General features: G+C 37.8%; 1 protein-coding gene across 2 annotated transcripts in view; it reads right to left on the bottom strand.

Annotated features, from left to right (window-relative positions):
• Positions 1 to 3,429: 3,429 nt before the first annotated feature.
• The window catches only part of MEGF10 (multiple EGF like domains 10), an 82,894-nt gene continuing 60,512 nt past the window's right edge, over positions 3,430 to 25,811 (bottom strand). The window contains exons 14-25 of one of the 2 annotated variants that reach the window (XM_050329906.1): positions 21,111 to 21,257; positions 18,764 to 18,898; positions 18,402 to 18,530; positions 15,219 to 15,347; positions 13,811 to 13,939; positions 11,842 to 11,970; positions 11,093 to 11,329; positions 10,168 to 10,295; positions 9,873 to 9,996; positions 9,388 to 9,432; positions 6,642 to 6,848; positions 3,430 to 5,702 (exon numbers count right to left, since the gene is read on the bottom strand). In XM_050329906.1, coding sequence (XP_050185863.1) covers positions 5,542 to 5,702; positions 6,642 to 6,848; positions 9,388 to 9,432; positions 9,873 to 9,996; positions 10,168 to 10,295; positions 11,093 to 11,329; positions 11,842 to 11,970; positions 13,811 to 13,939; positions 15,219 to 15,347; positions 18,402 to 18,530; positions 18,764 to 18,898; positions 21,111 to 21,257 — 1,700 coding nt within the window. In that variant the 3' untranslated portion in view covers positions 3,430 to 5,541. The remainder of the gene's footprint in view (positions 5,703 to 6,641; positions 6,849 to 9,387; positions 9,433 to 9,872; positions 9,997 to 10,167; positions 10,296 to 11,092; positions 11,330 to 11,841; positions 11,971 to 13,810; positions 13,940 to 15,218; positions 15,348 to 18,401; positions 18,531 to 18,763; positions 18,899 to 21,110; positions 21,258 to 25,811) is intronic. The other variant, XM_050329907.1, reaches the window with a different exon arrangement.

Here is a 25,811-nt window from a genome sequence, read left to right as displayed (position 1 = left end):
CAATTTTGCTAGGGACAATTGGACTGTATTTTCTCCCATAATTAATTAATTAATTCTCTTGTCATTTCCCCCAAGTCCAAATTTTATGTTCTCTACGGTTGTGGTTGGGGGTTACTGCCTCCTCTAAGGTGGCTACAGCTCTTTCCCCACCAGCAAGGCTTGTTGGGCATCCCTTTAGCTGGATGCCCATGGGTTTCAGGGATTCAGGGAGACCTCTAATGAGGGACGTCTTCCTCCCAGGGTCCATAGGCATCATCACAGGGCATTTGTGTTGTGGCTTTAACTCTCAGTCATGGTATCACTTGTAAGCAGGCAGCTTTTTGTACAGTCTTCACTATTTGATCAACATTCCCCACTACTAAGTCTGCCAGCCCAGTACACCACTCTCTATGTGAGGGACCAGGGAGCTTGGTTGTCTCCTGTGGTCAGGAAGATCCCAGTCCCCAGTATCCTTCTCCTTTTTTTTCTGGTAATAATCTGGAATAGAGTTGAAATGTCTAAGCCCTTTTTTTTTTAAGTGGAAACATGACTCTTTATTGAGACTACTAATTTATAACTAATGATTATTTACCGTATGTAGTTAATCAGGATCACTTCTAGTTATTTTCTTCTCTTGCACTAGTAAGATGGCTGTTTGAATGTAAAAGAAGTCAGTTATTATGAATGAAGCCCTCTGTTTCAATAGTGCTGAAGAAATAAGAAGTCGTATTTCTCAGATTTGCTCAGCAAAGCCTGAAATACGCTTTTACAATACTGAATTGTAGCTTTCTGAATCTGAAGAGTTAGACCTCTGAGATCAAAGAAATCAGGCATACATAGCAGGAGGGTGCATTATACAACACATGGGAGAGACAAACTCCCTCAGGCTCTGCTCTCCAGCTCTCTATGCCACTGCTTCCTCCCACGGGGGTCTTTGGCAGCCCTTGTCTCAGTCTCATAGGTTTTCTCCTCTCTCTCCTTCCCATCAAAAGGATTTTATTTTTCTGTGATTAGTTTTTAATGTCCAATCTGTCCTCCTTGATCAACCTGTGATAGTAAAGAACAATTTCTCACACCGTCTGTGGCCTGTGTTTTGAATTCCCTGTAGGAGCATCAGAATTAGAAGTTACAATACATTACAACCCTTTGTGTTTGTACTTTGTGTACTATTTTTAATGGTTAATCCAAGGCTATTATCTGACTAAAAAGGGAAATGCCTCACTTTTGGCAACTCAGCTTGTCATCTTTCTCAAAGTTACAGCTTTAGGCATTTAAGAGACAGACTTGAAAGAACTGTCCTGTTTACAGAATTAATACCCACAGCAGCAGACAGTAATCACATAAGTTCAGTTGATTTTTCTGCAAAGCCTTTGATAAACTACTTATTTTCTAAAAGAGAGAAAATGAAATGCATCACTCGGTAGACCAGCACAGGCAAGTGTCCTGGTTTTAGCTGGGACAGTTAATTTTCATCTTAGTAGCTGATACACTGCTGTATTTTGTGGTGAGCAACCACACTGTGCATCACTGCTTTCTCTTGAAGTTTATTTTTTTATCCCTCTTTTTCAGTACATTTATTAGTTTTAGTAGTAATAATTTATGCAGTAGTAGTAAATTATGTTGTGTCAGTTATTAAACACTTCTTATATCAATCCACAAAGTTTCCTTTTCACTTCTCCTCCCTGGAGGTGTGAGTGGCTGTGTGGTAGTTGCCAGCTGGGGTCAAACCATGATGGCAAGAAGGACATTTTATATGCTTCCAAAGTGTGTAGTCTGTGCTGTCCCTCACGATTTCCCACTCAAGATCCATCATAAGCAAATGAAAAAAAAATGAAAAAAAATTCAAAGCATTTACCATCTTTCATTAGAAATTTTATTGTATTAACCTACAGGTATGTGAAGTTGAAGTAAATAGTAGTGAGGGGCAGAATGATGAACATCAGTCATCTTTGGAAAATATATATATTTTCAAACAAAACACTTCTTGTTACAACTAAGAAGAAAGCCGGGCATACTTGTTAGGTTTTCTTTAAAAATATATTACAATTCAGTCATATCAAAGTGAAGTCTTGTGGGCTAAAAAACTGAAGAAAGAAGTGTTAGGTTCAGTGCTCTAGCACTTGTATGAGTGTATCAAATGACAAGATTTTCTGTACAGCAACTGATAAACATACACCCATTTGTCTTCAGTAAATCCAGATACTATATGTACAGTCTTTAATATAAAGCATTTTCTGTCAAAATTAGCTTTCTATTCAGTCTGGGCTTTGGAGCTTCAGTCTAAGAATTATTATTTGGACACATATCTGATAAAAAAATTATAGTTACAGTACTTGAAAATCCAATATACTTTAAATAACACGTTTTCCACTTTTGACTTTATTTTATACTAACTTCACTTCAACATGAACTTGACTTTGCAGATTGTCTCAGCAGGAAGTATGAGTACAATGAAATCTTCTTTCCCCTGTAATCTGCATGTGCATCTCTAATTAAAGTTAATGGAAGTTGTCTGGGTAGATCAAGATAAGGACAAATTTTGTGTGTGACAGTGTGTTGTGATTAAAAATCTTTGATATAGTAGAAAGCCTTGAGGTTCATATTCTAAATGGCCTGAGTTAATATGCCTACAGTATTTAAAATCTAAAGTTTATACTCACTACTTACTTTAAAATCAGCTATTAGCTTTGTGCGGCATTTTGAACTTCTTATTAAAATGATGACAAGTTGGAAGGGGAGGGCTATCTCCACTTTCAATGCTATGTTTCTCACAACTGTGATGTGAATATATAGAGGCAAAGTGTCTCTTTTCCTTTCTGTTTGCGGAAGCCAATTCTCTGAGTCTTTGCCAAAATTATTACATCAACTTACTCAGTTTTCTCCACAATATAAGTGTGCATGTTCCAGAAATATTAAAATTCTGTGAAGACCAGAGTGGGATCTACAAAAAGGGCTCTCTGACAGTCAGGAGGATTGAGTTTGGGTGTCTCAATGAGAGCAGACTGTACTTCAGGAAATGTGTTTTCTGAGCACCTACCAAGGGTCACTCACTGAAGTAAATTCACAAGACTCTACCTGTAAATGCACCTGTATTGCACATCCAGCTCAGATAAATGCAGACAATGCTTATGCTGACTACACAGCAGGAGTTTCACCCACATACAGAAAAGCAGACCTTGGTATTGTATATATTTAGAACATACACCATAGGCAAAATTTTCATAAACTCATCTGTTTTAATGAATATTTGATTGAATATATCACTTGAGGATATGTGACATACTGGAGATTTTCAAAAAAATACCATTTATTCAGCTCTTCACTTTCCCATGTTAAAAAAACGGTTTAGATTATGAAGATTCATTTACCTAGTGGCCTCCAAATTTTGCACAGAGCAAGAAAACAAGTTTTTGTGAGCTCACAATCACTAAATGGCAGCATTTGCTATGCATGGCTTTAGAAAAGAAAGGTTTTATTTTAAAGTCTGTTTCACACAATACAAAAAAATGTATATACCAGTAGCTCTACACATTATCTATATGCATACAAACCCAGTCATTACTTTGTCTTACAGAGGGATTAAATTGTAACCAGCTTCTGAAATCTTCTAGTTAATGTGTGTACTTACAAAATAAAATAATTTATTCCAAGGATGTACAAGAAATGCCCAATGAATTGTGAAACAGCCAGTTATCATGACTAGCAAGAACCAAGAATGTTATGGGACATTTCACAGAGGCATATAAATTCTCAGGCTTAAGCACATCTGCTACGATGTCTTTGCAAGCAGCTTAGTCATTTTTCATCACTTCAGTGATGAAACAAATAAATAGGAAATTGTACTTCTATTTCAGCTCTGGAGTTCCTCTTAAAAAAAAATTCAGAAAGTTTTGTCAGTTTTTCTTCCAGTTGTTCCTCTGTTGCATTTAGTGTTCCAAAGGCAACTGGTTGTGGGTTTCTTAGCAATATTTCAGTGCTGTCATAATAGTGATAATTCTTTGTGTCAGACTGTATTGTAGCCCAGATGTCATGGCAGTCCATGTGCTAAGCCAGAGAGCAGACTATTTATGAAGGAGTGAAAGACTCTTTTGGAAAAAAGGCTCTTCTAGAAAGATGGTCTCCATCCATATGAGTAACAGACTAAGCTGAACTTTAAAGAGGAACTGTTTTTTTACTTTTCTTCTGCATTCTTCTTATAATTCTCAACAAAAAACACCATATTTTTTTTGTCCCAATTAACAAATTAGGTCAAACTGTTACATGTTAGTTAATCACCTCCAGATAGACACCAGTATGACATGAATTCTTGCTTTAATTCTCTCCCTCTGCCCAGAGGTCCCTTTAAATGGACAAAATAAAGGCCAGTTGGCAAAAAATGCAAAATAAATGGACACACAGTAGAATATTTTTGCAGTTACAAGCTGGTTCACTAAAAACACAGACACACAGAGTAAAAATGGAGACAGAAGTTAATGAAGAATGGGGGGTACATGTGTCACATTATTAGCAATGCAAAAGACCAGCTTAAGCATGTGTTTCCCTACATGAACTATAAAAAAGAAAAGGTGCCTTTTTAGCAACTATGCACAGAGTTTGCTTAGTTATTTCTAAGAAAAAAAAATCAGAACACTTTACTATTTTTATTCTATATTACAGTCATTATTACTACCTGTTTATAAAATGTAAACCCTTCCTTGCAGTTAAGACTTACAGAAGTCATCACCTTTGTCCACTCCTTACATAATCAGTCCATGGTGACAAAAATAAACTGATTTATTTTACATATTTTTTTGAAGTAATTACTGATATGTTATGGATTATTAGTTGTGTATGGCAGAAATAGTGGTCAGAACTGCAACATACGCACGGTAGCAAAATATTTGCTGAAAACTGGTGTGAGGTCTGCAGTACTAAGAGACCTTGAAGCATCATATAATACTGATGTATGCAATCATTTTATCTCCAGAACTATTCAAGCAACCCATGTCCACCACCAGTAATGGACAAAAAAGCCTGATGATGGATTTCTCAAACAACTGCAGTATTGTGCTTACTTATCCCCATCAGATCTTGTTTCTTAATATGTCTTAACTAAAGATAAGAATGGAAGGTAAAATTTGGCAAGGCAGTTTTTCTTCTACTAGTGAATAACTAGTGAATCAGATCACCTGTAAAAAGTGGTATTTGGTAAATTGCACTGTCCTGTCTGAAACACGACAAACATGAAGTCTATATTTGAAGTTGCTAAAATGGGATGTTATCAAAATTGATCTGAAAACTAATATTTTTAGGCCAGTATATTACAGTATAAATGTGTTGCATTCCTGTTTCTATAAAATTTACTGCCATGAGAAAAAATAATCAAGATCCCCAGAGTGTGGCATTTGTCCATCTGTCACTTGTATACACAACACAAACCTCATGTTGAGATTCTGTTTAATGTACAGCAAATTCTTGCTGGACAGATTAGGAGCCAAATATGATGGTAAACTAGAGGAAGGAGCACAACCATGCCACTTTGCCCCTTAAGAGTCCCACTGTTCTACACACCAGCTTCTGGGGTCATTCAGTGCTGACACCCTTTGTAGAGGATGTGGGGCTGTCTCGAACTGGTAGCAAGTCATAATGACAGGGAATATGGCTATTTTTTGGAAGATCATAAGGATCCTGGCTGAAATGTCCGCTGCTGCTGAATGGTCCCTGGACAACACTCACCGTGGGTTCTGTGATAAAAAAAAAAAACACACAAACATTCAACATGAGAAGTGATAAAACAGAAGGAAAATGCTGTATTTCATTTCAGGTTCTGCTTCAATATGAAGATTCCTTCTCATGCTGAGTTCCCGAAGTGTAGATTTAGAAACCAAGGTTGATGTTTAGGTGTTTTGACTTCATACTGAGTTGCATCCGTGGACCTGCAGCAGGGCCCTGCCGTGAAGATATTTACTGACAGAAGCAAGTGGACCAGCACCTCTTCTTTATGTGTGGCAAACTTAGAAAAAACCATGAATTTGGGGTTTTTAATCAAGATTTTAGAACAGCACCATGGGGATATTTATGAATTTCCATTTCTAATTGGAAACAGAAAAGGACAATGTATCCTATGATATGGGACACAATTTATTCCAGTCCAGAGATTATCAGGATAGCTACCATTCCACAAGATGCCAAAGTTCTCTGCAACTAAGTAATATAGTAACAGGGTACATATTAGTGAAATACTATTGTCTCTGGGTGAAGATGCTGCTTATTCTGAACAGGAGAAAGAAACCGATCTTTCCCATCCCTCCCACACACTTAACTCCAGCTGTATTCAGTACTTAACAGTATAACCTAGAGTTGAATTGTATTGCAATCAAATGCTAAGCTTATCTCATGCTGCTGTTTAAAGAAAGCCTTTCAAACCAGGGAAATTCAGAGATACCTCTAGGTTACAGAGCAGAACTGAAAGTATTTCAAACCCTGTTTGTGTGAATTACACCACTTATCTCTGTAGAGTGAGGTTGTTGTTAGAAGCATTTGAGCAGAAAACAGAATCTGATCACATATTTTTTTCCCCAGTGATTTTTCATATGTTTTGATTAAACTGAAGCAAAGAAAAAAGAAAGTCCCATGCTCTTTGACCTTAACCCTGAGCATCCAGAAATAGATTTTGTACATACCAACTTCATACACGTTCTTGTTGGCTGTAGCAGAGCCAGCAATCTCGGCATAGGGCGAGTCCCTGCGCACTGGTGACTTCATTTCAACATACCCACATTCTGAGCTTTTTGGTACCAGAGCTGGTGGGTCCTTTATAGTAGCGTAGGGATTCTCAGAACTGCTTAATGAGCAATTACTTAAATTGTATTCCGAGTTCTTCACTAGATCTACAAAAAGAAAAATGTATTGTTCTCTCAAGCCATGCTATGTATTATGGACACTGCTGCTGAAAAAAGGACATTCTTTAATTCTGAGTTCTAAGAAGTCACTCATAAATGAATATTTAAATGGAACCCAGTCACAAAACTTCAAAATTATTATACAACAATTAAAGAACCTCAGGTGCTGTGCTCCTTAATAGGATTCATCTTGCCATCAGCAAATTACAGTTTCAAAGTCTAAGCATCTTCAATTCTGATTAAAACAGTAGCTAGCATTATATACAGATAATGTGTACTATCGCTTTTCAGTAAGTACTTCAGAATGCATTTTGCCCCTCCAAGTGGACACTGTTAAAGTAAGTGATCTAAGACTGTTCCCAAGAGCAATGTCTGGGCAAATGGTAATGTGACTTCTACAGATGGCATGTTTAATGAAAAGTTTGACTATGCAGCCACACTGAAAGAGTAACCAGCTTCTTTGCAAGTTTCTGTAATGTGAAAACAGGAGAACTGAAAAGGAAACATCAGGTAGCTTGTGATTTAGGATTTAACTGAAGGGCAGATGACTGTGGTTTCAGAGATATATTTTCTTATGCTGAAAAGTGATTTTGTGGTGTTTGTGTTACTTAGTTCTCTGTGTTTTTTTGTGAAATGATGTGTTATTTATGCTTCAGAGATAAGACTTGTTCCTCATTCAGTATCCAGCTTGCCCTTGGTTAAACTATCAGTAGATAGGTGCTCATAACTTTGTGACTCATTTAAATTGGCCTTTCTCTAACCATAGAATCCTAGAATTAGTTTAGGTTGTAAAAGACCTTTCAGATCATGAAGCCAACCATTAATGTAACAATGTGTCGTGGTTTTGCCCAGTCAGCCAGCCCCTGGGGCTGAGCATGGTTTTGTCCAGGTGAATTTCTGGACAAGAAGCCAATTAAAATTCTCAGTAGCGCCTTTGCTAATTACATATTTCAGAAAATGGAAGAGAAGACTTGTGGCGCAGTTGAAATTAGGGGCAGCAGCCATGTAGGAGAGAGGCAGTGGGCCTGAGGTGGGCCAAGGCCCTCTCCTCCCCTGGCCCTGGGCCGGGGGCAGGTGTAGCACTGAAACTCCCCCTTCTCTTCTGTAAGAGAGTGAAGAAAAAAAAACTTTTAAAGACGAACTGCTTGGACAGAAACTGCAGCAGAAGAATTCTGGCAAAGAGATAATGGAGTGTCCAAGGTCAAAGCTAGCAGCCAGAGGAGAGAGAAGAACCATGCAAAGGGGACTTGTTTCTCCCCCTTTCGCTCTCTCCCTTAAGCAGGGAAAAGACTGAAAAGTAATCCCTGCCACTTGTAAAAGATTATTAGGGTGAGGAGATACCCCCCCATGCAGCTCACAGAGGAGCTTGTCGAGGTACCGAAAAGAATTGAGGACTGTTCTCCCATGGGAAGGGACCTCCATAGGGAACAGGGGTGGACTTATAAGCCATTATCCCCTGTAACTCCATGGAAGAAGATCCATAGTAAGCAAGTGTCCCCTGGCAAGCCTATGGAAGGAAAAACCTTCAAAGCCTGGGTAACACCCCAGCCTCTAGTCTTAGCCCAGGAGGGGGGTAAGCCCAGCCCTGGAGGCCAACACAGAGAAGGAAAAAGAGTTCCAGCTGCGACGAGGGTGCTGCAGAGTTACTGGAGAGAAAACTGGAACTCTGAGAATGGAGAAAAGGACTGCTTCTCATCCTTGAACTGATATAAAAGGGGGGGAGGAGTATTTCTGTAAATACTTAGCACTTTTACTTAAGTACAATTATTGTAAATGTAGTTCTTTAGTAACTTTTATTTTGATTTTGCTAATAATAAATATTCATACTATTTTCCCCAAATCCTGTCTCTTTTGTCTGCATAAACCTTTTCTCAACTAATAGTAATTGTGTGGGGAGTGTGAAAACAACCTGAGCCAGAGCAAAACCACGACACAATGCCAAAGCCCACCATTAAACCATGCCCACAAGTGCCAAATCTCTACATGTGTTAAATATGCACACTTTAACAAGGTATAAAAAATAGTGACATACACCAGTGTGGTACAGTATAAAATCTTATGAGAAAACGGAATAATTCAAAAGAGCAAAATATCAGCTTTACCCTGAATTTCTAAAGCTTTTAATTCCTCTCTGTGTATTTGTATTTTGATATGCTTTCCAAAGGCCTGCAGTGAATGTGGTGAAGCATTTCAGCAGAGACAGCATGTCCTTACCTCACTCACTAGGCTGAATTCAAGGCCATCCCCCCTTCTGCTTTTTAGCTATGTTGTGACTCAGACATTACAGAAACACCAAATGTGCAACACGTAGAGGACTTATAAGGCTTGGTTTGTTGTTTGTTTGTTTGTTTTTTTCCTAAACAACAACCTCCCTTCAAAGAAAAGAACAAACTTCATGCATTGATTCAATGCCTAGGAAAAAATTAGTCCAAAATTATTTTTATATTCTCTTCACCCTGAAGGTAATACAGAAAGTAAACTGAATGTCTATGTCATTTCATCTGAATACATCAGAAAATAATCTCACCTTTCAGAGACTTCCCCAAATATCCCCTATCAAGGCCAAAAGCACCTGAGAAAAATTATATAAAAAACAAAGTAGCTTTAAAATCAAAGAAAATGAAAGTGGTTAGACAACAAGTTCTAAAGGGTTTAAAAATTGCTTTGGGATTAATTTCTAGTTGTACAGAATAATTCTGTCATAAGCACTGTGAAACTGCCTAGTACAGGGTACAGAAATGTTGTTACTATTTGCTTGCACACTTTCAGACAGAAGCTTCCTGAACATGGAAGGTGATTAAAGTCACAAGGGATCACTAAATTATCTGCTTTGACTTCACATATGTCACAGGCCATTACATTTCTGCCCCATTACTCTTGAATGAGCCTGCTATTTGATTAAAGCTTATTTTTTTGTCTGGATGAACCGTATCTACCAGAAGAACATCCCATCTTGACCTGAAAATCTCAGGGTATGGAAAGTTCACTCTAATTCTTGATACTTTTCCTTACCAAGCTCATTGAGGTAGCCACCATGTTTCCAGTCTGCTGGCAGTGTTCCTGTGTAGTCCATGGCAGTACCTCGTTTTCCAGGTTCCACATTTTTAAGGTTCACAAAGAGCTGATTGTTTTTTGCCTGTTTCAAAGAAAGATGGGCAATAGAAACTGAAACCAGTGGGAAGCTGCTGAATTTCCACTTGATAATCAGAGAAAGCAAAAATAAACCAATGGGAAAAATTAAGGAACAAAGTAAAATAAACTGAATTTGAGAAGTTGACAGAGAAGTTTACAGATTTTTATGCTTTACCTTTGCTGAAGTCAGCCTCTCCATGTTGTTCACATGAGGTGGGGCAGTGCATTGAGTTAGAGTATGATAACTAGGGTTAGAGAAATAGTGACTGTTCGCATTTCCACCATTACTGTGAGGGATGGTTTCTGAAATGAAAGAGACAGGAAAGTGAACAACTGAAAATAATGTGGCATTTCTTCCTCACAGATATGATATGTTTGACAGTGCTGCTCTGATTTCAGAATTTGATTTTGAGTTTCTTAAAAGAACCTAGCAAAACAAAACTAAAAATCTTGCATTCATAATAAGAAATTAGAGATACAGAGCAGTAAATGACTAGTCATGTCCCCACTTTCAGAGAAGATCAGTTACTTGTTAACATCTTGTTACTTGTTAACATCTCTGTTTTATCTCTGTAGTCACAGCATTGTCCTAATTACAGTCACTTGTACCATCAAGTTCACACCAACGTTTTCTGGTGCTTCAAGAGCCACCAGCACCTTTGTTGATTTGCTTTTTCTGAACTTGATAGCTCTTTCTGCTGTTGTCTTTAACTGCTGCTTTCATTAAACAGTGGTATAAAAAAAACCAGCATTGCCTGAAGTTTTGTGTACCCACTGCATCCTAACTCACAGTCACATTCATAGGTCAGAAACCCCTGTTTGTTGTATTACTCCTTCTTTTAATTTGTTTCAAACTTGAGCCACATTGCTATCTCTACAGAATCTTGCCACAGGTAGTGTGAAATCCTGATTTTCTACAGCCATAGCAGTCTTTCTGTATTCAAGCTCTTGGCATTGAATTTAAAGTCTCTGTAGAAACCGTATTTTGCCACACTCCAGTTCTATTTAAAAACAGGCACAGGGGAATAGAAATGTTCATACTTCCACTGTTTAATGAAGAAAAATATTTGAGGATAAAATCGGTTCTAAACATTGCTTACCTGAAATGGTGTAATCTGCATTCATGATCCTCACAGCAGGGGTGTAGGTCACTGTGGGCATATTTGTTTCTTTTCCTTTCTGCTTATGTCTGTAAATGATGAACAGCACTAGCAGGAAAAGCACAACCAGGACAAGAACGATGATGCCTGCTATAGCCCCTATCTGGTAAGAATCAGCAGGGATGGCAGTACTGGTACGGCTTAAACTGTTCAGGTTTCCCACAATGATTACACCAGCTGAAATACAAGAAGAAATAAAAAATATATGGCATGAACTCAGAAGGTCATGTGTCAGGAGCAGAAGACAAGATTTCTCTTCTAAACCCTCCTGCTAACCTAACTGTATTTAATAATGCCAAAATAGAGCTATGTCAGAAACCACTGTGATGACAATCCTAACCTTAAGGAAGAACATTCATGATCTTCATAGAAAGAGATATTTTTATTAATTTGAAAAAGTAAGAATATTCCCTAGGCTAAAGGACAAGGCAGGTAAAGCACACGCTTTGGACAGCACAGCACAGCACTGTAAAACATTTTGTGCAATCTACACTTGAGTGCTTTGCTCCAGTTAATGATCACCAAGGCATCTGATTTTAAGTCTACAGAACATATTTAATAGAATGGAGTATTTAAATGCCCATGTCTTCTCAGATATACTTAATGAATGACACAGAGATGGTAATTGATAGGTCAATGCAATTTTTACAGGAAACAGTTACAGTAGTTTTATTGCATCCAGGCTTTACCTTGATCGCACCTGGCCCCTTTCCAGCCTGGGCTGCAGTAACATGTGCCCGTGATGTGGTCACAGGTTGAGTTGTTCAGACAGTCACAGATTTGACGGCACCCATACCCGTATGTTCCCTGGGGACATTCTGCACAAGTGAAAATCAGACGCAGTCAGTACTTATTAAGTGCTTTGGTAATTACAGACCTGCAGCGCCACACGTTTCTAACCCCACAGGTTTCTATCCATGGTCAGCAGATGGCAATGTGTCATTAGCAGCAGATCTCTTTGGGATCACTGTGTGTGTGTGTATGTATGGGAAAGAAGAAGGAAATTGTATTTAGAAGTGTATTCATCCTTTACCTGCAACAATGCTGCCACTAAGGCAGTGCAGTTAGGAAGGAAAAAAAAATCCTAATAAGATATAAAGGGTAGGAGACAGTGAAGAAATGAGTAAGATGCGAATAAAGAACCAGAACACCAGGTATCTCAGGTTGCTCATATCCCAGTGCTTGAAAAATCATGTAATCATACAGCTGGAGTCAAACATCTGGCTGTTGTCATATCTTATGAGAGATGTGCTGATGTAAAACAGCAAGAAGAAAGGACCATAACTGAGTCTAAACTGCAACACACATTTATATAAAAATAAAACTGCTGCTTTGATACTGTAATGTATATACTGAGAAACTGCCTACAGGGTAATAATGCTAAATCATGGAGAATAAGGTAATTGGAAGAGTTTCACATATTTTTTTCTCTCTTAGAGTGACTTGAATACAATAATTAATTACTGATCAAAGTGTCTCCTACATCATGACATAAGCAGGGTAGAGAATTATCCTGAACTGATAAAAACTATTTCTTTTATACTGCCACCTCTAGTACTGTGTGTCCTGATGGTTTCATTAAGTGTGGTAGTTCTTCACATTCTGAGACTCAATTTTCTGAAATCATTCAGGAGTTCTTCCTCTTCTTTTTGTCTTTTTAAAAGAATATAACTCATCTTTTAAGCATTCTTAATTTAGAATAATTTACAAAATAAAGTAGCACAATGAATGCCAGATAAATTTTTTTGCAGTTTTGTCTCAAGTGAAACTTCCATGCTTATATAGATTCTCCTTCTCTTTATTACACTCAATTAAACAAAATTTTAATTACTGAAGTAAATGTCTGGGCAAAAACCATCAGGTCATAATATATTTTGGCATTTTAAAATCTGAATTAGAACTAATATAAAAACATTTAGTTTAATACTGTTACATCATTATTATCAAATTTTAAGGCAAAATATAAAATCTATAAAATGTAATAATAGACTTAGATTTGCCAAAGTATTCAAAATTATTTTTTGACATTAAGTGACTGTCTTAAAAAGTTAGTCTTAGCCTGAACTTTATTACTCTTTTGAAGTAAAACAGAGAAATCATCACAGTGGATGAATTTGGGAGCACCCCTCCATAAGGTCAGCAAAAGATGGACAAACAGTTCTGTGCTTATAAGCCTGATTATTCTTTTAATTTTGTACAATACGGCATCACCACTGATGTCAGTAGTGTTGTTCTTGATTTTCATGAATAGCAACCACACACATATGAAAACAAAATGCCATCTACAATGCTTTTATAATCCAAATGTGTTGTAAAACCACAATGCACAGATTAATTGTATCCCACCACTTCTTTGGTTTTCTATTAGTTTTCTAATTATTGGTTTTCATTGTGGTTTATGCTAATCACAATTACTAGGATTTATTTGTTGCTTTTACATGACAAGAGTTGTTGGATGTTTTTTCAACGTTAAGTCCAAAGCAACTAAAATGTAGTGCAAATGCCTCTTACAGGGAGCTAAAAATCAAAAGAAACAGCCATTGCAATTATCAGTCTTAATAACTAGTTTTGTGGGCTTTTGTCTCTTAGGAAAAAGCCTGAGTTCAGCTCCTGAAGCTCTTTCCCCATCAGAATTCCCACTGTGGCCAGAACACTCACTCTGCTCGCAGTGCTTGCCCATGAACCCCGTGCGACACGTGCACTGCCCGCTGATGTGGTCACAGTCGGCTCCGTTCTGGCACTGGCAGATCAATGCACAGTCCTTCCCGAAAAACCCCAGGGGACATCCTGCAGCACAAGGAGAGGGAGGGGGAAAAGGGGTGAAACAGCCGCTCCAGAAACAAAACGTGAATATTCTGGTTCAGTGCGTTACTGAGAGCTCATTTCTGTAGCTTCAGGAACATTCTACAAACACAAGAGATCGAGCCCTAACTTACATGAAGTGGTTTGAAATACACGTTAGGCAAAATCTGCATAGAAATGAGATTGGAAAATTGGGCAGAAATGGGGAAATACTGCAGACAACAGAGGTTCTGAAAAAGGCATCAACAACAGCTCCTTGCAGAAACAGGTTTGAGAAGGTATTTGATTGAGGAGAAAAAGGGCAGTTTGTGAACCAGAGCATGGAGTCTGTTCAGCAGTCAGTGAGTATTTGGACATATTTTCCTCACAGTTTACGCTGAAGCACAACAAAAATAAAAATAACAACATATTGTATGTGAGCTACTCACAAAGATACCATTTCAGTATGGAGAAGACATAGCACTGCAAAGAGATCGTTATTCACCAGCAGGATGCAAAATAACCATGATAGCTGACAGCTGAACCAGCATAGTAAATGTCTTCCAGAACTACATCCATATGGCCCTGCAATATATCTGTTATTTCTTGACACTACGAAATTATTCATTTGAAGAAGGAAAATTCTGATTTTATGAAAAAGATGTATTTAAAACACTGAATTTAAAACACAGTCAGCAGTCATATTTTTCTTGAGGTCAAAGATAAAGGTTCTCCCCAAGTTATAGTCAGTGGGGGTGTGACTGCCTGAATTGAAGGTAAACCAAATTGAAGGTGTAATGTGATAAAGAAGCCAGCTCTATCAAAATTTATTTCTAGCAAGTGTTTATTTCTCAAACTTTGCATGAACTCTTACATAGTATATAATGAGTGCCACATACCTACACCCAGTCACTTCATAGCTTTTTTATTTTAATTAAAAGCTCCTGGGGGAAAAAAAATCAGTATTAATGTATTCTTAAATGAAAAAAGTCCCAAAACAAACTATAATTTTACAGTCTAGTGAATTTAACTTTCCACATTCCAGATAAAATAGCTCCTGTATTAGTATTTGAATTACAGTTACTGAGCTTCAGCTGTTGTAATTGCAATTGCAGATACTGGATGTACTGTGTGATCACTCTGCAATGACAAGAGGGGCTGTGCCTCAGCAGACCCCATCCACAGCTGAGACAGAAGCTGTTCCCATGGCTTCAATCTGAAGGACACAGAAGGATAATTCCGTCACTGATCTGTAGACTGAGAATGGAATACAAAAGTCACTTACTCTGTGTACAGTAAAGGCCAGTCCACCCGGGGGTACACTTGCACTCCCCGTCGTAGGCACTGCAGAAAGCTCCATTGTGGCAGTTGCATGTGTGGATGCAGTTTGGGCCCCAATGGGAAGGTGGACAAGCTAAAACAACACAAAGCAATTAATTAATCGCAAATGAAAAAGGCCCTTGAAATCCATGAATAGAGCTCCTTCCATTCACATATGAGCACTGCTTTGTTTGGTGTTTGTTGTTTTCTTTTCAAATACGTGGCTTGGGCTGTTCTATTCTGAGCAAATAGCCACACATTTGTTTGTTTGTTTGTTTGTTTAAACTAGAGAATCATTTTACTCCAGGTAAAAAGTGCTGAAAAATAGTAACTATGTGAAAACCCCAATGATACATAATTGATACTGAGTACACAGGACATTCATACCAGCTTTCTCATAGAGAAAGACATTGTTTCCTTGCTCCATTTATTCTTTAATCTGCAAACAGTTCAATTGTGTACAGTCAAGAAGGTATGATTTTTATGTCTCAAAAGTGAAGGTAAACAGAGGTTGAAACAACTAGATAGTGTATAGCTTGAGACCCAAAAATAAGCTTGCTTCTCGTGTTTCCACTATTATTTATGTAATTGCTTAAATGTGGTGCATATAATCAGGTCTTTGCCTTAGTCAAGTTAACTCAGTTGCTTCTGTGGGTCCAATAATCAATATAATATTTCTAAAAACCAAGTAATATCTATAAAACGGAGATTACTTTGTTCACAATCATGTTGACAGATTAGGAGACAGAATTTACTGGCTGCTTTGAAAATGTCATGATGAATGAGTGTGATACTGTGTGCTGCCATTAGAATAGTGAAGTGGTTCCAAAATACTAATTACTCTTCAGAGACAGAGAAAGATAATTTTCCTCATGTTACAATATCATGAAGCAAAGAGGGTACTCTAAAAACAGACCCTTTCTGTTGAGTAGGATTCACATCTTGAGAGTTTTTTTTTCATTAAGAAAGTAGTTCTTTAAGTAGTAATTTAGTACTTTAAAATGGTTTTAAGGAAGTACAATGTGACTGTTTCATAGGAGAGAAGAAACAGGTCAGTCCTGGAAGCTGTAGTTTTATTCCTGTGTAAATTTAAAAAAGCTGATAACGCCTTATTGTACTGAATTTGTTGTCCAGAGACCTGAGAGCAATAAAAATTCCTGAATCCTTTAAATATTTGCATAATGATTCATGTATGTGTGGGCTGTATTTTTGCAAAGTGTCATCTTTGCCCAAAGTTCACTTTGTTAAGTAACATATTACATTGTATTGAAAAAAAGTATTGTTTGTTTTTTGCTGTTTTCACTTCAGTTGTGCCACATAATTATTTTAATTATAGTTTTGTGCTTGAAATTAGTGGTCAACTAAGAAGGAATGTAAATCACATACAGGCAGAAGGTTAGAAGTTTGAAAAAGGTCGTTAGTTCCGAATGAAATTAATGGAATCATTATTTTCCATGTGAACGAAAGGCCTTTACACAAAGCAAATAAACTTCCTCTGTTATGGTCCATGAGCACAGCCTCAATAAACACTTCCATTCATATTGCTGGCACCATTTTCTTGTTATTGATTCAGTGAGTAAGTCCCTCCTCCTCCTAAATACCCCTATTCTGCTACTCTCCCAACTACCTACTTATTTTACCATCCAAACAGGGTCCTTTGTACCAACTGGCTTCCACAGGAATAGGCCCAAGATTTATTTTGGTATCATACTGAGTTGTGCATGCTAATCAGTTCACAGAATTTAGCCAGGGAAGTGTTTGGTTTTTTTTCCAAACTGACGAGATATTACATTGCACCCGTACAGAGCCAGTTAAGCTGGGCCAGTCAAACCGTAAATGATATAAACCAATGAGGCCTGTTATTGGGAAATGCACCTCCCTGGGAACCCCACCACAATGTCTTCTGAATTTTAACATGTCAGGGTATGGTGCAGCTCCTTTTACTCACAAAAATGGGTTGACTGAAATTTTGGCAAGCATGTGTTTCAGACTGCATGGATTTTAGTACCTTATGGGATTGGATATGCTTCTTGTGAGAATTTTGCTTAAAACAATTCTTTCCTGTAATTAGTAATTTGCATAGACCCAGGAAGGCATATGGAGAACGACTAATTATTTAATAAAATAACTCTAAAAAGTAGTAAAATTAGGGCTTTTCCCTCCTCCTTTTTAAGTCAGTAACAAAGTTTCTATTGAGTTTAGCGTACCAAGACAATACTCATCCAGTGAAGCAGAATGACACTAAAAATGTCTACCTGTGAAACATTTTTAAAAGGAAGAAACAGAAAAATCCATCACAAAGTTAAAAACACTTAAAAAAAGTCTGAGTGGTAAATTTCTTTATGAAATGTTCAAACATTTAATAAGAACAAGGATGGTTGTGCAGTGAGAGTACTAATTTGCATCTGAGAAAATCTCAGCTTTGTTTTCAGCCTTGCCAGTAGCTCCCTTTGCAAAAGAGAGTAAGAAAAATCACCCTGTATTTCAGTGCTTCTTATTTGTAAAATAATACTTCTTATTCATAAGACTGTCCTGAGGATAGAAGCCCTGGGGTGTTCACAACACTACTGTGAAAAGACTAGCTAATTACAGATAAACAAACAACAGGTCAAGAACTCTCTCTCTAATGCAGGGATTCATCAATCCACAGACATGTTGGAAGAGACCTGTATAAACCCCTGGTCCAACATCCTACTCAAAGGTTCTTCAGTGATGATAGTTTCACAGCCTCTTCCAGGCTGGAGACTTCAGAGTGTCTCTGGACACTTGCGGTGTTTGACCACTCTCACAGTAAAGATTTTTATTTTGTTATCTAGTAAAAGTTACCCTTGCTGCAACCTGAGTGTTGCCTATTGTCTCTTCACTGTGCACTTCTGAAATAAGGCTGATCAAGCTTCTCTACAACTCTCCTTTGGGCAGTGCAGTGGAAGGCTGAAAACTGATCCCTCCTGTTCTATGCTTCAGCCCACTCATTAAAAGGATTATAGTGCACCATGATAGTGTTGATAAAATGAAGAAAAGTTTAGCATATCTTCATTATTGAAGTCTTAATTTCTGACTTAGACAGTGTTGTTTTACCAAAATATTGATACTTCAGCTGGACCCTGATTATTTGATCTAAAATTAAAGGGAAAAAAATGATACTTACGCTGAGAGCAGTCACTACCAATCCAGCCAGGGTAACACTGACAGGATCTGTCAATAGGATTACAAGTGCCATTATTCGTGCAGGTGCATATTCCAATGCAGTTCTTGCCAAATCTGCCACTGGGACATACTGAGAAGACATTGTCAGAATGAGAACTCTAGCAATCTGAACAAGATTTTATTTTCTTTATTTCAAGAGAAAGCAACTAATATCTGGATCAAGAAATGTATTGCTTATTATAATGTTAAAGTAAGGCATTTTAAATTCTTGTAAGCACAATATCCATACTTACTATACAAATAATACAATTCAGAGTACAATGAGTTTCACACTTTATGAAATGTCTTTATTACGAGTTGTACCTTCATTACAGAGGGCTCCTGTAAATCCAGGCAGGCAGTCACACAAGCCAGTGATGTGGTGGCAGGGACCACTGCTGTGTACACACTGAGGGCAGGTCTGGCTGCAGCGATGTCCGTAAAACCCAGGGGAGCAAACTGGAACCAGAGAGGACAAACTGACAATGACTTCCTTGCTTGTCATACAGCCATGAACTGTAGGGCACTTGTTCCTGACTTGGAATTAGCTCTGCTTTCTAAATACACAGGAGTTGCAATGGTGGTGGTTATTATTTGTACAATTCAATGATTTACAACCACAAAAGGAGATCTGCTCCTTTTCCTCAAGGCTTTACTATATTCTGGTTAATAATGACTTAGCTGACATTCTGTTACGTGTCAGGCCAAACTGTGCATGGATAATGTTTGAAATGTATATATACTTTATTATTATATATATTTGACCAATCACGTATGTATTTTAAAGCATATTTGAGGACAAGTAATTTAAAATAACAGAGAATAGTTTTATCACTAGATGATAAAACGGTCATCTTAGATCTTGACATCTTATGTGCTTCCTAACATGGAAACTAACTTACCCATTACTTCACTGGGTAAAAAGTACAAATCTTTTCCAGTCAACCTTTCTTTTAGATATTCACTGTACTTATTACATGATACAGTCACCTGACTTAGAGAACCTGAGACCAGAAATACAAAGTTAATACCAGTTAATTCTGATGCTAAGGCATGAATTTCTTAAAAAACAAAACAAAAAAATCACCCAACCAATAAACCACCAAAAAAACCCCAACCCAAAAAAAACCCCTGCCCCCCAAAAAAACCCCCAAAACAGGGGGGAAAAAGGACTGTTACATAAAATCTCCTTCTTTGTAGCTCTAATACCTTTTGGCATTCATTTCCTGATAAATGTAAAATATTAGGTAATACATCAAGAGACATACCTGCACAGCTGCAATCAGCACTGACAAAACGAACCTGGAATCTTTTCAATATTTTAATTTCATCCAAGATTCAGTGTTTTAATTATACACTTGATACAAATTTATATGACCAGATCTCTCTACAGAGATTAACTTTTCCAAGTGAAACAGTGCCAAAAGGTCTTCCTGTTTACTAAAAAGGCACTTTCTGACTGGGATCCAAATTATTCGTATGACCTTTGTCTTCCCAGCCTCCAGACCGTGCATCAGAGAGGGGCTCTGAGAGGCACTAGACTGGAAGCTTCTTGTCCAGGTTATAGGCACAGTTCCAAAACACAAGGGAACATTATTACATGTAGCGTTACACTGAGTCTGCCTTTGGATTAACTGATTAACTGCAGGGTGTTGAGAGATTAGATAGTGAGAATAATTACTGTGCAGAGTTTGAAGTGCTAAAGGAATACTAATGCCATCCTAATGTGGGGTTTAGTAGTACCATAGACAATCACATCCTTCAGCTTGAGATTTTGCCATTCCTGAACTGTTAGGACTTGACCCTCTTCTGGTACTCCTTCTAAACTACTGGTGAACACTTCATGTTGTCTCCTGCCTTTTCAGCCTATTTTGGAAGACCCAGGAGCATCTCTGCTTGGCCTCACTCCATCTACTTCTTGACTCTGTTTCTGGGAGACCTACTCTGAAAACGGGGCTACCCCCAATTCCAGGGGACACACATTTCTCTTCCATGAACACCTTTCCCTCACAGCTTTTATGATTTAAACTAAAGGCAGCTGGATTGCTGGCAAATTGTGACAAATCTTGTCAGGAGGGTAGACATTTACCTCCCTGATTCTAGAATTATTTTCCTTAGTTTATATGTATCTCTTTTCTTGTAATTTGAATTTTAAATTTTTCAAAAGGAACCATGGGTACATTGGATATCCTGTTCTTACTGTGAGGCCTGATGTCACTGCTGATTCTTACAAACTGTTTAAAAAAAAGGCAATAACTAAGCCAATAATTCCTACTAAACTCAGTAGGGAGATTTTAAAGTTTCTGAAACCCATATATGTTTTATTTACCTAAAAAACACGCATTACAAACTTAACATTCATCAATTACATTTGGGAATGTTTACCCTTAGAATGGAGCCCCCTAATAAATTTCTTAGAAAGTCATGTTCATAACAATGCCATAGCACAGGCAGTGAATAACAGTGAAGCTGTACCATAACAAGAAGAGCACTACTGTTTTGTTCATTTAACACTTTTTTCTGCAGATTCATATATTTTGAGAAAATGCCCCATCAGAGAGTGTTTCATAGTACTTCATACTACAATTAACAAAGCACGGTTGTGTTATATGATATGTATTCCAAGTAGCAGCATAAGAAACAGATTTTAAAGCATTAATTTTGTTCTTACTTCTCTGACAAGTGGTGCCTCTGTATCCTGGTGCGCACTCACAGATTCCATCATCTGGAGAGCAGGAGGCTCCATTTTTGCAGTAACAAGGCAGGGAGCAGTTTGGACCCCACTGTCCCTCAGCACACACACTGTCACAGTGAATGCCTGAAAACATAAATAAAACATTTGTGAAGAACTCTCATGATTTTCAAAACACAGCTCACATAACCTGTTTATGAAAATACCACTAACACCAGGAAAACAGAATACAGTAAACTTGCATCCCTGTTCCTGTCTTCCCCCAGAACAACAAATTTCTTTCGTATTCCAGTTTTGATGAGATATACATAATGGATTTGCTTCCTCCACAATGGTCTTTTCAAAACAGAAAAACCTTATTTTCAAATTTTATGTTTGGGAAACACACACCAAAAAGTATATAGAAACTTTTCCTTTTGAGTGTAAAAATTCTTTGAGTCTGACATAATTTTGTATAATAATGGCATGCAGGACACTGAATGATTTCTAATTAGTGGTGAGCTGATTACTGCTCAGCTTCATACAGCATGGAAAAATGTAGCGCACACAAAGGGTTTCCAAACACACTACGTGAGCATTCCAAAATGCTTAGCTGCAGCAGTGTTAAGGATGCCGGTCAGTCAGTGCTTTGTTTAACTGCTTTTGGTATAAAATTGATTGTCAAATGGCCACAACCTGAATCCCTGCATTTAAATCATAATACAAACCACTCATTATAACCACCCAATCACGGTCTGTTTATTGTTGGATTTTTTGTATAGTGTTTGGTTTTTGGTTTGTTTGTGGGGTTTTTGTTGGTTGTTTTGTTTTGTTTGTTTTGTTTTTTGCAATGCAGCAACATTAAATATAATTTTCCTGCTTTTTAAAAAGCACTCTGCATGTTAAATGCCAGCAGGCACCGCTGTGGAACTCAGACTGTATTGTGTCTACAGCTCTTTGCATTAACAATTAACTATTATTGCAGTGCCTCTACTGAATGAACCCTCAGCTAAAGGAAAAGTGGACTGAATCCAACCGCAACTATGTCTTGCTTTGTAAGTATTTCCAGCAAAATATGCCACAGGTTCAATGCCTTCCCAAGTCCTAAAAAAACGCCAAACTAGTTTTACATGTGACAAGAAAAAAGAATCTTTTAACTTTGAACAGCAAAACCTACAAAACCTCATTTGTAACAATTCTGAAAAATAATCTCATGGTTTACTACTCAGAGGTGATTCCTCAACACCCCCAGCATCTGCTTTGCAGTTAGCTGTACCCAGAGGTTAACCATCTAATTAGAGGAAAGATGGAACTCCAGATTCTGGAACTGTTTCTCTGCAAGACAATTGACAGACTGAAGAATCAAATATATGGCTCACTAATGTCAGTAAGAAAGAAAACACTTGACTTTTAAAGTCCAGATATTGACCAGCAGCAGTCAGTACACAGGCCACCTAAAAGCCCCTGACTGTGCAATGATCATTAATTAGTACTGATCTAAAACAAGTATGTCAAACAAATTGTCAAAAAATGAAAGGCTGCTTATATCACTCCTCTTTCATTTTTCCATGTACAGGCATTCTCCTGTCTCCATCTACATTTGAGAGGCAGCATGGACTTGCTTCTCAGTAGCCAGGGTAAACTTTTTCATTAACTCCCCATTTGTGGATAAACAGACATAAGATCTTGATTTTGAGAGATGCTGGTGCACATGAGCAGAATGAGATCACAGCTTTTTTTTTTTTTTTTTGAAGCAAGACCACTTCTTTCATCTGCATAAAATTGCTTTGCTTGGGGTTCCCAAATCTGAGAATTCAGGTCTCCAAGTCTGTGAAAGCACAAGCAGACACATGCAGAGCATTTCACGACTGAGCCTGGCACTCTGTCCACGTGAGTGTTATGTGTCATATCATACACAGCTTCACTCAGTGAGCCCTGCTAAAGAAAAGACATTTTTCACAGTCTTAAGGGGTTTCAGTGGTGTTCAGTAAATAATGGTCACTATTAACAAGCCAGTGGTTGCCAAGAGTTACCACAGTGCATTATCTGAGATTATGTAGACCAGTGACATACAATAATACCAGGCTCAATTAGGCTGCCTTGATCTGTGCACAGAGGATGCTTTATGACAGCGTGGTGTCAAAGGGTAATACTGGGCACACTGGGACAGAAAAGACAATGAGTCCCATGCTGCAGAGGGCCATGATACTTGAAAGACCCAGCAACTACTGCTAAAAGTGAAAAAAGGAAAAAGCTCCTTCAGTACACACCAGGGAAAATTATACATTAGGGAAACTGAAAAAAACTACCTTTTCTTTCCCATTTCCACTTCTTATGAGGTGAAGAATGATATCCCTCTACTTAGCTAACAAACAGTGTATATTAAATATCACAGAATTATGACAATATAAGACACTGAAAGTGTGCTGATTACTGCTGTTTCACTGTAAGAATTTTATTATATTCATTATTGATCGTAAGCAAAATCAGTTTCACTCCTGTGAGTGTCAAGAATGAGTGCAGCAAAGCAGAGACCATTTAGTGATATACTTCATCTCTATTTGTAAAAATAGTTTTAAATGTCACAAATTATTAAGTTCAAAAGGCACTTAAAAATAAAAAACTGAGTTTCACATCTTAATAGTTGTAAAAATCAAGTATGTGCATTTTTGAGAAAGAATAGGTTAGAAATACTAAAAGGGTGAAAAAAATTAAAAAAAAATATTTCCAGAGTGATACTTTATATGAAATTTCAGCAAATAAATCTATGCTAGATATTGTTGAGAAGCATTTTTACTGGAACTTACAAAGCAACAGTAGACTCATCTTTTACAACATGGTATCAACTGGCTTATGACTACCACAATTTCAAGCAAGTATTAATCTTTTATGTGATAAAATGTTTTTTATTAAGCTTTCATTTTGGTTTTCATACTGATAAGGATAACTGCAAGAAAATGTTTTTGCCAGAGCTATGGACAAAGAGCTCTTTGATGGCCTTCACAAGTTGCTAGGCAATGGCTGAATGGTCATGATAAACTTCAGCTAAGCTGCTCTAAAGAAATGCTCGTGCATTTAATGCCCAGTGCTTTATGCTGGGGGCCTCACATCTAAATCAGCATTCCTCCAACATTCGTAATTGCATGAATGAAGTAAAGAATTCTTTAGGGATACCAGTGTTTCTGCCCATGCTAGCAGAGTATTTCCATACTCCCTATGTTGTATTTTGAAGCTGAGACTCAATGATCCATCCAAGACAGATCAACAAAGAGCTAATTTGTTTTAGAACCTGAAGGAGCAAAAAAAAATCTACCAATTATTTCTTACTATCTTCTGAGGCAAATTTATTATTGGACTAAATGCTGTTTTCCAGCTATTTATGTTTCTGTTAGTCTGATAAAAAGTTATCTAAGCTTTAAAAAGAATTTTTTTCATAAAGAACATGTATTTGCTGTACAACTGATCTTCTCAACACATGGAACTTTCCAGTATAGCCCCAAAGAATTAAAGCCTGTTTGTATATTGGTGTATTTCTCATGTGTCAGGGTGAAATTAGATATATAACAGCCAAAACAAGAAAAGGGACAGGCCTTCAAAGGCTGGGGAAATCTTGGTGTCACTAAACCTAGTGGCACTTTTCTATTACAGCCCAAGAGCTTCTATTTGAGAGGAATGAACACTTAGATCACGTCTGTTCAAGGACTTCTGATGGTGAGAATTGCTTCCCTACTTTTCTGTCAAATGAGGGATGAGCAGTCCAAGGAAAGGGAAGTGGTGAAAAATGTCACAGGCACTATGTAGAGGTACCCTATCTTTGAAGGAGAGAGGTACCTCACTCCCTAGCTGAGGATAGCCAGAGGAATAAATAAAGTGTCCCAAATTAAGGAGCTACTGAAAGGATTTTTTCCAGAAGTTCAGTCTTCAGCGCTGCTTTGCTGCAGCAGCCAGAGAGATTCTGCCTGCAAGTTTTTGTAGGAAGCCAGCTACTACAGATTGTCAACAAAAACATCTGAGTTTGAAGGCAAACATCAGTATCTGCAAATTTTAGTGGATGACTCACTTTTGAGATATCCCTAGTATCTTTCTGAAGGGCATACTCTTGCTCTTATCCACACCAGAAATGCTCTTGTACAAATCTTTAGGTAGCGAAAAGGAAATAGTAGTTGCGTGTTTTTTAATTTCTTGAAAGTTAGAAAAGAAACATACTTAATCACTGATTTAAAGCTCCTAGTTTTCTGAAAGAGTGGTATTTCTCCCATGTAAAGATGCACCACAAGACACAGACAACAGAGGTGCAGACACAGTGAAGTCTAGATGTAGGGTGGGCCAAACCTCTTATTGGAGAATTCCTCTCCCGAAGTTTAGAAAGTAAATATGCCATTTATCATGACACAGTGCCCATGTATGATTATATCATTTTGTGGCACACTGAGCATCCATCCTAATGGGACCCTATGCTTCAGGAGCCCAGGGGAAAGTTTTGGTCAAAGTGGAGGAAAAAACACGTTCTTGCAAGAGGGTCTCAGCGATGGGGTGCCAGCACTATGGATGTCATACCAGCAGCACCTTGTTTTTTGGTCTTTTTTCTTCTTTTTAGGAGGGAAAAAATGCAAACACTTTGAAAGCTGAGGGGCAAGGGAGAGCTGTAGCTTGCGCTTCTCAGTGGGCCTGGTGATTTGCATCAGTGTCAGATAACAGAGA

The sequence above is a fragment of the Myiozetetes cayanensis genome, unplaced genomic scaffold (assembly GCF_022539395.1).
Source record: "Myiozetetes cayanensis isolate MyiCay16 unplaced genomic scaffold, myiCay2020 scf4, whole genome shotgun sequence".
NCBI classification, from domain to species: domain Eukaryota; kingdom Metazoa; phylum Chordata; class Aves; order Passeriformes; family Tyrannidae; genus Myiozetetes; species Myiozetetes cayanensis.
The sequence above is the reverse complement of the archived record's forward strand: the minus strand, read 5'-3'. Positions and strand labels throughout refer to the sequence as shown.